Raw genomic sequence first — 12,943 nt, 5'->3', positions numbered from 1 at the left:
CAGGGTGGCGGGGATATGACCCAGCCGGGGGAGGAAAGAGCCCAGGGGCTGGGACGTCCGGAGGCTCTGAGCTCCTGCCACCGGGGCGTGGGGCTGCTGAGGGGGAAGGGGGTTGTGTGTACGTGTGTGTGCGTGAGAGAGAGAGAGATTGCGGATGAGATCGAGCTGCAGGTGATGCGGCAGAGCTGAGGATTTTGAGCCCTTCTAGAGAATTCATCAAGAGAAGATTTGATAAAACAAAAGAAAAGCAAGAAAGAGGAGGGATAGAGAAGAGAACACAGAGGCTGACGGCCCTGCAGGATGGTTCCTAGTGCAAGCTGCTCCTCTGCCCTTGACGCCCTCAAGTGCTGCCTGGATGTGGCGGGTCCCTGCAGCTGTGGGTGGCGTGGGGCTGGGCACCTCCGCAGAGCTCACTGCATTCTCACTGCGCCCAGGCCGACTGGTCAGAGGGGGACAGCGGTGCCCTGGCCCTGCACTGAGGCTCCAGGGCAGCTGGTGGTGGTCAGGTTCACCCCGACAGAGGGAGGGTAGAGGGAAAGGGGGGTGCACCGGCCAAGAGCTGGGGCACCGAGGGGAGGGGAGAGGGCCTGGGCTGAGGGAGAGCAGTCTGCCTCTTTGGAGGCCCTGCCCAGGTCAGAGGCAGGATGAGAAGGGCCGTGCCCTGGGTGTGTGGACACCTGGGCTCTGGGGTGGCTTCAGGCATCACCAGCCATGGTACCTGGGACAAGTCCCTGACCTGCCCGGGCCCAGTGTCTTCATCATGGAATGGCAGGGCTGGAAATGCAATCTGACACACCAGATTGTTCTCTTCCTCCAAATAGGGTCTTTGAAATCCAGCCTCTTTCACCCTCACACACAGGGTTCCTGTCTCCTGCTCTCCACTGGGCGGTGGGGTGGGGTTCTGAGGAGTGCCCAGGAAACGGGGGTGCTGAGCATGTAGCAAGGGCTCTGGGGCCGCCCACAGGCCCATGGAGCTGAGTGCCCCTCACCACACCCAGGGAGCAGCAGCCTGAGAGATTTCAGGCCAGAGAGAAGAAAATAAAGTTTATTGGCACCATAGCTGTGACTTCCATCTCCTCTTTGCCTCCTCCCCCTGCCCTGCAGGCAGCTCCTCCTCCCCCTCCTCCCCCTCTCCGTCCCCCTCCTCTCCCTCCCTCTCCTCCTCCTCCTTCTCCTCCTCCTCCCCCGCATTCAAGGCGGCCTCCTGACACTCATCACTCTTCCCTACTTCCTGGAGACATGAGACTCTGACATCCCCGCTTATTTTTAGTCAGCTGCCTCTGAAGCCAGCCTGGGCCTCACCCGCCCTGTCCCCTGCCCCTGGGGGTGCAGTCTGAGGCCAGAAGGCACCCAAGCCATAGCTTGGACTGCATGACCCTCTCCCCCAGCCCAGGCCTCTCCTGCCTGACACCCTCCAGCAGGCCCTCCTTCCTGCCCCGCCGAGGCTACCCACTTGGGTGCCCATTGAGCCTCACCTTCCCCAGGGGCCACTCACACCATCCCTTAGTGCTCTGAACCCTTGGCACTGGTGGCCTCTCCCCTACCTGCTGGATCCCACCTCACTCCCAGGGTGCAAAGTGGTGCCAGCTCTCTGTAGCCCTTCGAGCCTGGCAGAGTGTCCAGCATGCTGGGGACACAGGGCAGAAAGGGACCCAGATGTCCAGGCAGGTTCACCATGGGGCCCTTCAATTGCTTTCCTGGACTAGCTATCTATCCTGTAACTGCAACCAAGATGGGTGTAAGGGGCAGAGGGCACCTACCCACCTCCAAGGTCCCCAGAAATTCCCTTCTAGCTCCAAACTTGCACACCCCACTCAGCACAACCAACGCTGCGCTGTCAGGGGACTCGCAGCCCATTTGCCCTTCTCAAGGGCCACTCAGCAAACAGCCAACATCTGGTGTTCAAGCCTGCCTCTGGAGACTTCAACTATTCCTCCCTCCCTGGGAGGAGTTCCATAAATATGGTTTTCTGCACCTCACCACGTTTCCAGGGATATTTTAGCACCGCTGAGAGACGGGTGTCAGGGCAGCTGCCTAGCCAGGCCAGCTCTTCCGTTTGCACTACTTGCTGGGCACTGTCAGACCTGGACCCAGAGACACAGTGAAGGAGACAGATAAACATTTTGATGCACGTGGATGGGGACTCCTGCATCGTCAGCACGGGAACTGCAGGGCTGGCCCCACTGTTGTGGAGCGCTGTGCAGGTGGAGGGAATTGGGGCTCATGTTCCACTCCTGGAGCACAGAGAGCAACAGCATGCACCCGGGAACCAGACCACCGGACTTATAAGCCACATAAGAGGCCACTCAGTGCAGGGGCAGGGCAACTCTCAAACCATCCTTGCCTTGCTTTCCACACTCCTGGGAGAACAGGACCTCCAAGAGCCCTGTGTCCCTCTCCTGCCCTTCCCAGCCATCTCCTCAAGAAGCCCCCACCCTTGCCAATGCCCACTTCCCTGCCTGGCCTTAGCCCAGGCTGTCCGCCCCCAGAATCTTCCCTCTGCTCAGCAGCTGCATTTCCAGATGCAGTTTCCTCAGGATCTCTGGGGTACTCCTGGGCACCAACCCATGGGTGCCCCCCACTGCAGTAGCAGTGCAGGAATCCTAGAGGTCTCCAAAGACCACCCTCTTCACTGCCCCTCACATCAGGATGGGCAGCCATTTCCCCCACGCCCATGCCTACCAAAGACAAGGTCAGGACTCTCCATAGATCCGAGGGGCAAACAGGACTCATCTTCACACCAGCAATTGTTTGTGAATGCCTGCCTGGGACTCCCTACAGCTTTGTCTCTGCTTATGGACAAAGCTCTGGGGTCCATTACTGATGTCTGCTATGGTCACAGCATGAAGAATTAAGGCATGCATGTGGCGTATTTGACACATTTGCCTGAGAACCTTCCCCTCCCAGGTACACACTGGAGCGAATCTGCCGAAGCTCTCAGTGGGAGAGGCTGTAGGGCCCATGGGAGATGAGGGGAGGGAAGGCAGGAGAGCAGACCCCATACGCAGGACACAGGGCACAGAGTCCACCCTCCTTCTGTCAGGCTGCTGAGCAGTGAGTCAGGGACACCTGAGGCAAGGGGTTCTGCCAGCTCACCTTGGAGAGGACCTGGGGATCCAGAGGATTAATCATAATTCCTCTGCCATTCACAGATGCCAACTCAACACCCTCACACTCTGTAAATACATCTTACATATCATTTCTCCTCTCAACACACCTCTCCAATCTTAAAGTCGCTAATATTTGCTCATTTTAAATGTGAGCAAATTGAGGCTCAGAGAGGTTTAGTGGTCTGTCCAAGGCCACACAGCTGGTAAGCAGTAGAGCCAAGTTTGACTCCAAAGCCAGTATACCTCATGCTGCTCCTGGGATGGCTTCAACCATGCCCCCTCTCTGTCCAGCCCCCTCTAAGCTGCCACACCCTGGGACTAGTCCCTGCCACACCTCTCCAGATGCCCTGGCACTCCCCCAGATCTGTAGGGACAGTTCTCTTGCCTCTAGCTCAGCCAAGCCCAGGATGGAATCTTCCAACAGACTTTCTCTAGGAAACCATGGAGAAAACAAAACAAAACAGAAAATGAAAACCCCAAATCGGAGACACATTGCCAGAGCCCAGGGTCCCCAGCCTTAGATGACAAAGGCTGCCCCAGTTTGCTGGGAAAATCATTTCTCCAACAAATATTTACTGGGCACCTGCTCTGTGCCGGGCTCTGCGGTAGGGCAAGGAGCACAGGCACGAACAAGGAAGCAGAGTCCTCGCTGGTTCGGGCTGTCCTCTTGGGGATGCCCATGGGCATGTGCCCAGCCCTGCTGCCGCCAAGACTGGGTCAAAGCATGTCTGTTGTTAGGAGCCACATCTTCTCCCTGCGTCATCCTAAGCCGTGATCCCGTGGGAGCGTGATCGCCCAGGAGCACCCCCCGCCCCGCTTGCCCTTCCTAGGGGATCTCACCCACTCCCTCCTCTGTTGCCCCCCAACTCGAGTTTCCTCTCCCCAGCCTTACTTTAGACACACTGTCAAGCCCAAGCAGGTGGCCACTCCCCTGTCCCACCAGCTCCCACCTGCCCTGGGGATGTCTTTCAAGATGGACCTTCTGAGGCTCAGCCACCTAGATTTCCCTGGGACACAAGTGTCATGGGCAAGACGGAGTGACTGATGGGTGTTACTTGAGCCTGGATGGGGGTGGGGGATGGGGGCCATGCAGGTGCAGGCAGGAGGGCAGAGGAGGAAGCCTGGTGGGCAGGGATGGGGAGCCACTTCCTCAACAATTGATAAACAGAAAAAGGTAGGGGTGAGGTAGGGGGAGGAGACCTTGGTTTCCCTCCTCTCTGGCCCTGAACCCCTGGACAGCAGCCGGGACATCATTTGAACCATGCTCCAGTCCAACTCCTTCATTGGACAGTGAGGAATTTGAAGCCCAGAGAAGTGAAGGGATTTACCCAAGATCACCCAGCAAATTTGGTGGCCCTGCTAGGATCACGACCCCAGCCTCTGGATCCTGGCCAGTGCTTCTAAAACAATTGATGCATCCTTCAAAAAGCTGCCAGCTGGGTGCCCATCATAACTCCAGCTGCCAGGCCAGCAGGGGTGGAGGGGTCCCAGCCTGCCCAGATCTGCAGCTGGAACAGCTATGCCAAAGTGGCATCTGACAAACAGACCCAGTGGAGCCTGCCACGGCCACTCTCACCCAATCCCTCCTGCACTGGGAGGGGGAAGGTTGGGTTTAACCCTTGCCACCTCCCTCCCCCACATGTGTCCAGGGAATCCAGGCAGCTGGCTGGGGCAGCCTCTCACGCTCCCCCTCACAGCTGTAGCTGGGCTGGGCTGGGAAAGGGACACAGGGACACCTGGGTCCCCTATTCCATGGCCCAGCCCTTTTCCCTCTTGAAGAGACCTCAGGGAGCCATGGGGGTTGGGGAGGGATTCCATCTGAGCCCCAGCTGTTCGGAGATTGGAGGGGCCTGCCCTCCCTGGGGAAATCAAAGGGCAGGACCCTCAGCACCTCCCCCGCCTGCCCTGGAGAGCCAGGCCCAGAGGGCTGCAGCAGGGACAGAAATAGCCCTGACTTTCCAGGGAGGGAGGCTCCTTTTTGGTCTCCAGTGTGTTCCGGTTCCCTCGCAGCCACCACTGGTCTATGGAACCTGCAGACTCCATGGCGAGCCAGGACCATCACCCTGGGGGGGGCGGAGCAGGAGTCAGGGGGTCTCAGGAGGTAGCGGGAGGCTCAGAGAAGGCGGATCACTGAGGAAGGAGAAGAGGGAGATGGGGAAGGCGAGCTGGAATCCCAGGGGGAGTGGGTGGATAGTAAGGGGGGCCTCGTCTTATCACTGCTAATCAAAGATGACCACAAGGCCAAGCCAAGGGCAGGAGCCTTTGGCCAAGCGCCAGTCCAGGGTGTGAGAAGATCAGAGCAGGCAAGCCCGGGGCAGGGTGTGAGCTGACATCCAGGCCCCTTCCAGCTCTGGCCTTCTGACAGCAGCCTTCCCCAGGCCACTGGACGGAAGAGAAGAGGATGCAGGAGCCCAAAGAATCCCAGAGTCTAATTTTAGCCGAGTGCTCCCGCCTCCCCTGCTGACAGTGAGCAGAGCCTGGGAGGGTGGGAGCTTCACACCTCCTGCCTGGGCTGCTGCTCTAACGGAGGTGCAGCGGGCAGGCAGCGCTACCCCAGAGCCGCTGGGGTCCCTGCAGGTGAGAACCCCAACTCACACAGGGCAGGGGCTCTGCTGGGCTGGAGGGGCCTGTCCTGTCCCCATAGCTGAGGAAGCAGAGGTGAGGCCTGTGAGTGACTCCACTGAGATTAGATTGCTGGGGTTCATGTCCTGGTTCTGGGTGACCTCAGCCAAGTCCTCCCTCTGCCTCAGTTTCCTTGCCCATGAAATGGGGATAATAATCACATCCATTTCAGAGCATGCATGTCAGGCGCTGGGCCCTAACAGCTCAGAGCTTTCATTATTCTTCTCACCACAGCACATCTCAGGGGGCCCCAACCTGGTCTGTTGCCCCAGGCCTGGTGCCCAACGCTGCACTGAGGCACAAAGGTAAGGAAAACACAGCCCAATCCTGCCCACGAGCCTGACTCTAAGAACAACTGACTAACTCCATGAACCTTCGTGTCTGGACCCTCCAGGGAGCTGGGGCAGGTGGAGGAGGGCAGTGACGGAGCCCCAAGCTGGGGAACCCTGGGGACCACAAGGCAATCCCCCATGGGCAGGCAAGGACACTGAGGCCCAGAGAGGGACCAAGCTCTGCCCTGGACACCCTGACAAATGGTGGCTGGGGCAGGACATGAACCCTGAGCTCCCCACCTCTCCCTGCCCTGCCACCCACGGCAACCAAGACCTGCGAGCCAAAGGCCCGGCCACTACCAGGGATGTGAAAAGTCACCCAGGACCAATTCCAGCTGACCTGATGCCTCCTCCCCATTGGCAGGTGGTAGCTGGGCCAGGTCTCACCTCCGCTTGGCAACACCCCTCACACACACACACATGCAAGGTGGGGATCGTGCAGACGACGGGGAGGGGGCGAAGGCCTCATGGGCCCGCAAGCCTCCCTCCACCTTGAGTCCCAGTGGCAGGTCAGTCAGGCCCTCCTACCACAAGTCTTTTCTGAGCTGGGGTCGGGAGTGCCTCCTGCCACAGTGCTCCAAAGAGGAGTTCTCAGTGGCTGTCCCCAGGCACAGGCTGCCTCTCAAGGGTATCCCCTGCAATCTAAGGACTGAGATTCTCGAAGAGCAGGTGCAGCTGGAGGGGTCTTCCTAATCCTCCTCTGGCCAGCTCTTCAACTGTCATCTGAGTCAGAGCCTCCCTTCAGCAGGCAGGTCTTAAGAAAGGTTGATGTGCCTGGCCAAGACAGCTCACATCCACCTGGCGACTTGCCCAGCACCCCTGCTCACCCCCCTACCCCCAACCCTCACCCCCAAGTGACTTGCTAGTATTACTCCTGGAGGAGGGGGGCTCTGCTGTCCTGAGTCTCCTCATCAACCCAGTAACTCTCAGAGGGCCTCAGGGTGGAAACAAACACAGGACCTACTCACAGAGAACTTCAACAATGGGGTGTGGGAGGAGGCGAAGGCCAGATCAGGAGCCAGGGGTCCTGGATCCAGCCCCAGCTGCACCATCTACCTGCTGGATGACCCCAGGCAAGTCCCTGGGACTCTGCCCCTCGGTTTCCCCATCTGAGAACTGAGTAAAACGTCAAAGTGGGGATGAGCCGAGCACAGAAACTGGAAGACTGCACTGTCAGCAGATGTTTCCTGAGTATGGGCCTGTTATTCCTTGAATCCAGATGCAATTCCTTCAGTATGGAGGTGGGGTGCAACGGGCAACCTGCATTCTTTATCCAGCTCTGCCTCCATGTGTCTGTGTGAGGTCACCTGAGGCAAGTCACCTTCTCTCACTGGGCCTCAGTCTCTTTCTTAATAAAATTCAGGGGTTGGACTGAGCTGTCCAGAATGGAAAACCTGGGACACACATACCATCACTTATATATTCTGTAGAAGTAGCAGACATGAACAATCAATCACAGCACTGCTGCCTACTGAATCCAGCCAGACACAGTTTCAGAATCTCCAGACACCCAGGGCCACTGAATGAGAACTGGCCCAGGAGATGAAACCACAATTTTTCTGCACCTGGATTCCATAGTTTTGTGATTCTTGGACCCAGCAGCTGACCTTAAATGTGTTTCCTCTTTTTTGTAAAATGACTACTCTCAGCAAGGTTTTAAAGATTAAATAAGATAATGTATTCAAACTGGGCTTGCAAACAGTCCCACTCCAGCAGGGGTAACTTTCTGCCACCATTTGCAGAGACGGGGCAGGTGCTCTACTCCTAAGCCCAAGGGCTTGCCCTTTGCAGACCCTCAAGCTATGGAGGACAGTGTGGTCCAGTGGAAAGAGCTCGGGCCTGGATGACCTCAGGCAAGTCATTACAGCTTTCTGGGCCTGAGTTTCCGTGGATAAAATGGGCTGACTCTTACCTCACAGGGTGGCGTAGGATTAAATGAGGAAATCAGACGAAGAGTCGGAAGAGCAACGGGCTCAGTAAAAGGGAGTCAATGACCCACCCTCATCCACCTGTGTCAGGCCTCTGGGCTCAGCAGGGGGCGGCCTGGCAGGTGGGAGGAGCTGGGAGCAGGGCAGGGCATGTCTTTCTTGTCAAGTCCTCAGCAAAGCCCATGTCCCCATGTCCACCGATGGTGGTGGATACATTGGAGCCTCTGCTGATTGTCCCTAGCAGAAGCAGGGCCCCAGGAAAGTATGAAGGTGGTAAAAGTGTAGATTGTGGGTGAATGTGGGAGTATCAGGGTGGCCTCACACCAAAGACTCTCACACCAAGGGTCACAGCTCCTCCCTCCACCCTCCACTCCCAGGGCTCTGCAACCGGTGCTGGCCCTGCTCACAGCCTCCTGCTGCCAGCCTGCTCTCTGTCCTCCATCCGTGGGACCAGGCCAACCTGCTTTGGGCCCCAGAGACTGCCCTCTCCAAGGCAGCTAGGTGGCATAGGAAGGCTGCTGCACCCCTGGACCACCCAGCAGGGCTAGCGTGGGGCTGTCTCTCAAACTCTGTCACAGATCAACCCAACACAGCAGCCTTTGCATGTGCCCTTCCCCTGCCCAAAACACCTTCCTATCTTGACTCTTGGTTACTCCTGTGCTTCCCCCAAGACCCAGCTCAGAGGCCACCTTCTCTGGGAAGCCCTCCTCCCTTCTCTTCCTTCCCACGCAGTCAGTCTCAGGCTCCTCTGGCCACTGTCACCCCCACTGGCCTGTAGTGATGAGTAAGGATGTTGCGTGGACAAAGGCAGGCAGGCAGGTGGGGGCTGCCAGCCAGCCACACCTGGGGGAACAGAGGGAAACTAGCCCTCGAGGCGGCCCCAGCTCACTGGGCCACACCCAGAGTCTGCTGTGCAAGTAACTGAGGAATAACCATTCCTGGCAGCCCTTGAACAACAAGGATGCGCTCAATTATTACAAAATATCTTTTATTGATAAAATAGCTCAGACTTTTTAAAAACACCTGCATGTCACAACAAGGGGTCACAGGCAACAACACTGGGGCTCCCATGGGGCACACACAATCAGCCAGCAGATGGTCCCAAGTCAGTCCCTCCCCTGGGTCCAGCCCCCAGCCACGCCCCAGGGTGTCGCAGTGGCCTCACAGCTGCAACCCACCAAGGGCCAAGCTGGACAGCACCCCCCAGGAGGGACTCCTTTTTGTCCCCCTCCCATCTTCTCCACCCCAGAAAACCCACTTAGCACCCTTCCAAGTCTGGCAGGTCCATCTGGTGCCAACACCACCCAAGCTAAGATGCCCCGGGCCCAAGGCTGAAGCCAGGCACCCCCATGCGGAAGACTGGCAAACATCCTTTCCATACTTCCAATTGTTCCAGGTGGGGTGGAGTGAGAACCAGGGAGTGGGGGACCTTCATTGTGGAGGTTGGGGGGCCAATGTGGTGAGGTCTCAAGCGGCCAGCAGGCACCCACCTGAGATGGGATTAGTTATGTTTCACAAGGACTCATCTGGGACTTGGAGACCTGCTTGGGTACTCCAGCTGAAGGCTCCCCCAGGGGTCTATGGGACCCGCATGCTAATACCCCACCCAGGGGCTCTGCCACCTCCACAGGCTCTCATCTTGGACTGTTCCGATGGTATGGGTATTTTGAGCCATCTTGGGGAAACAATTTGCCTGCTTGGTGACAAAAGACTTATCCCCCACTTGCGGGGGGGCAGGGTGGCGAAAGCCAATGAAAACCCTCTTGGTGTTGCAGATGAAATGTCGAAAAGTTGTCATGCAGCATAATAACTCCATCTTTGCAGGCACAAGAACACACTCTCAAAGAAATCCTTTAACCTGAAACAGTGATTCTGTCTGCCACTCCCCACTTCCAGTTTGGGGACGGAATTCACACACCCCAGGCACAGAACAAAAGTCTACAGGAAGACAGGTGGTGGTAAACACAGAGAAAGGGGATTTTTATATCACCGGATAATCACATTTTCTGGCTCTCTAGTGCATTCCCCCATGGAGCTCAAAGTGTTCTGCAAAGCCTCTCATCTCCCTGCAGCAGGTAGGCAGCAAGCTATTGTTACCCCGGTTTTTGCAGGGGGTGAATGCCAGTGATCGGGCATCTCCCGTTGAGGCAGAGGCCAGGCCTCCTGACCGCCCCACCGAGGCATCCAAGTGCCCACCCCCCTTCCAAAGGGGTGCTTGGTGAGGAAACAGATCCACGGTTCTGGCCGTTAAAGGATCCACGAATCCAAAAGCAGGGGAAAGATGGTCCTGGAGACAGAGCCATCCCAGGAACCCCCGATCCCAGTGCCTGATAGGGACCATGACCGCCCAACATGGTGCACAGTCTTCCTTTCTTCCTCCTCCTCAGCAGCAGGCCCTCCTGGGAAAAGTGGAAGGCTAGCTTCCTGCTCTTTGTGGGTGGGGGGAGATGAAATAGAAACAAAAATACCACAAACAAGTGACCTGCCAAGGAACACAGGGTCCTCAAGAAAAGGAAGCCCACCCATTGGCCTGTAGGGGTTTGGGGTTCTGGGAGAGAGGTGCTGTATTCTAGCCTGGCCTCGGCTACATTCAAGAACATCCAAGCCTCATCCATGTGCCTGTGCTCAGGCAAGGGGTGGAGAAGTCCCCCAAAGCCAAGCCAGCAAGGGAGGTTTCACATGGACCCCTGTTATCAGCACCTCTGCTCCACCCTACCCAGGGGGCTCTTAAGATGAGCCCTGCGGGATCTGGGCAGGAACCAGAATACCCCAGGAAGGTGGCCACACAAAGCAGGGCAAGAAGCACGGCGGCCCTGGTGCCACCTGGCACCAACCCCACACAGGCAGCAGCAGGTGGGCTCACCAGGCCGTCTGGGTCCACTGGCGACAAAGGATCCTTCGGAAGGCACGGCGAAAGTCCTGGTTGAAGATGGTATAGATGACAGGGTTCAGCGAGCTGTTGCAGTAGCCAATCCAGAAGAAGAACTGGAAGAGGCCGTGGGGCACCTTGCAATGCTTTGGGCATATGGCGCCCAGGCTATAGCTGAAGAAGAAGGGGAACCAGCAGAGGACAAAGACACCGATGACCACGGCCAGCACGAAGGTGAACCGTTTCTCCCGGGTCAGCTGTGCCCGTCGACGCCACCACTGCCCACCCACAACACCCACAGCCCTTCCCAGGAGCACCTGGCCACGTAGGGTGGCCAGCACCCGGGAGCCCTGTGGCTTCTGCAGGGGTGGGCTGCAAACTGAGGCAGGAGACACCGGCACTGCCTTAGGCTCACACTCCTCCTCCTCCTCCTCCTCCTCCTCCTCCTCCTCTTCATCAGCTTCCTCCTCTGGAGATGCCCCACAAACACCCTCCTTCTGGCCCTGGCCTGAGTTGGAAAGGGCAGCCCAGCTACGTGGCAAGGGCCGGCTCCCAGCATCTTCAGGGGTCTCCCCTTCCTCCTTCTCCCCAGTGGTCTTGGAGTGTCCCTTGGCCTCTCCCGAAGAAGCCAGAGTAGAGGCCACGGTTGGCAACTTGGCTGAGGCCAAAGCACCCTCAGAGACGGGTCGCGGCTGCTTGGACTCACCCTTCCCAGGCACCCCCTTGGCCCTAGGACCTCTGCGGTGGCTGCGTTTGGCGATCAGGTAGATGCGCAGGTAGACAAGGATCATGATGAGGCAGGGAGCAAAGAAAGATCCGATGCTGGAGGACAGGATGTACCATGCCTCTTGGTTGAGCTTGCACTGGGGGCGCCCGCGGGGCTGGGGGCCCTGGTCGCCCTTGTAGATGAGGGGCGGCAGCGAGATGACAGCTGCGATGAGCCACACGGTGAGGATGATGCACTTGATGCGGCGCGGGGTGCGTTTGGAGTTGTACTCCAGCGCGCGGCTCACGGCCCAGTAGCGGTCCAGGCTGATGGCGCACAGGTGCACGATGGACGAGGTACAAAAGAGCACGTCGAGCGCCAGGTACACCTCGCACCATGTGCGCCGGAAGTACCAGTAGCCCAGCAGCTCGTTGGCCAGCGAGAAAGGGATGATGAGCGTGGCCACTAGGATGTCGGCGGCGGCCAGCGACACCAGGAACAGGTTTTGCGGGGCGCGCAGCGAGCGGCTGGTCAACACAGCCAGGATAACCAGCGAGTTGCCGAAGATGGTGAAGAGGATGAGGAAGGTGATGGCTGCCGCGATGGCCGCCGTGGCCTGCACCGAGTAGGGCTCCTGGTGGTCCATGGCTGGGCCGGACGCGGACGGAGGGAGCGCTCCCCGCCCAGCGCGCGCACCGCGGGAGAGAGCGCTGCCCTAATTCCGCTAGACGAGGAGGTCGCCCACCTGGCGGCGCTGAAGGCGCTGGAGCCCCATGGCCTGGCCGAACGGAGCCTAGGAGGTCGGGGGACACCCGGGGCCGGCCACCGCCCTCCTACATCCTCTTCAACCAGCGCCCGGCGTCCCTGCCGCTCGCCCCAGAGAAGTTTTCCAAGTTGTCCCGCTGCCGTCCCCGTCCTGCTCGGAACTGGGGGAAAGTAGCGCCCTCCCGCCACACGGCTGCCGCGCGCACGGTGGGGCGCGGCCGAGCGGACCGGACGGGGGTCGCGCCGCCGGTTCTCCGAGGAGGCGCGGAGGCCGAGGCGTCCGCTCCGCTCGCAGGCTCTCGCCCGAGCCGTGCCTGCAGGCAGCCCGCCGCGGCTGGGGAGTGGGGAGGAGAGCGAGCGCGGCTCGAGGAGGGAGGAGACCGGAGGCGGGAGCGGGAGGAGGGGAGGGAGGCGGGGCGGGCGATCGGACCGAGGGTGGGTGGAAGGTGCACTTCGCGGGAGGGCGAGCAGATGCATCCTCCCCGCAGCCCGGCCTCCGCCTGGCGCCCCCATTCCTATACCTCCCGCAGCCGCGCCTCGGGAGGTCAGAGGGGGCCCGGCGTCTGGGGTCTTCGGGGCTTGGGAAGGACGCAGGCAGAAGTGGAAGGGTC

At 59.0% G+C, this 12,943-nt stretch overlaps 1 protein-coding gene across 1 annotated transcript; it reads right to left on the bottom strand.

Moving 5' to 3' along the window:
• Positions 1–9,013: 9,013 nt before the first annotated feature.
• Positions 9,014–12,637, bottom strand: ADRA2B (adrenoceptor alpha 2B). Its single transcript, XM_069494171.1, has one exon. The coding sequence runs from the start codon at positions 12,211–12,213 to the stop codon at positions 10,852–10,854; it is 1,362 nt and encodes a 453-aa protein (XP_069350272.1). The 5' UTR covers positions 12,214–12,637; the 3' UTR covers positions 9,014–10,851.
• Between the last annotated feature and the right edge of the window lie 306 nt (positions 12,638–12,943).

The sequence above is a fragment of the Eulemur rufifrons genome, chromosome 19, assembly GCF_041146395.1.
Source record: "Eulemur rufifrons isolate Redbay chromosome 19, OSU_ERuf_1, whole genome shotgun sequence".
Taxonomy (NCBI): domain Eukaryota; kingdom Metazoa; phylum Chordata; class Mammalia; order Primates; family Lemuridae; genus Eulemur; species Eulemur rufifrons.
This window is presented reverse-complemented; position numbering and strand designations above follow the sequence as displayed.

Excerpts from the sequence above, each read along its gene's own strand:
- ADRA2B (XM_069494171.1), bottom strand. The coding sequence starts at position 12,213 with ATGGACCACCAGGAGCCCTACTCGGTGCAGGCCACGGCGGCCATCGCG.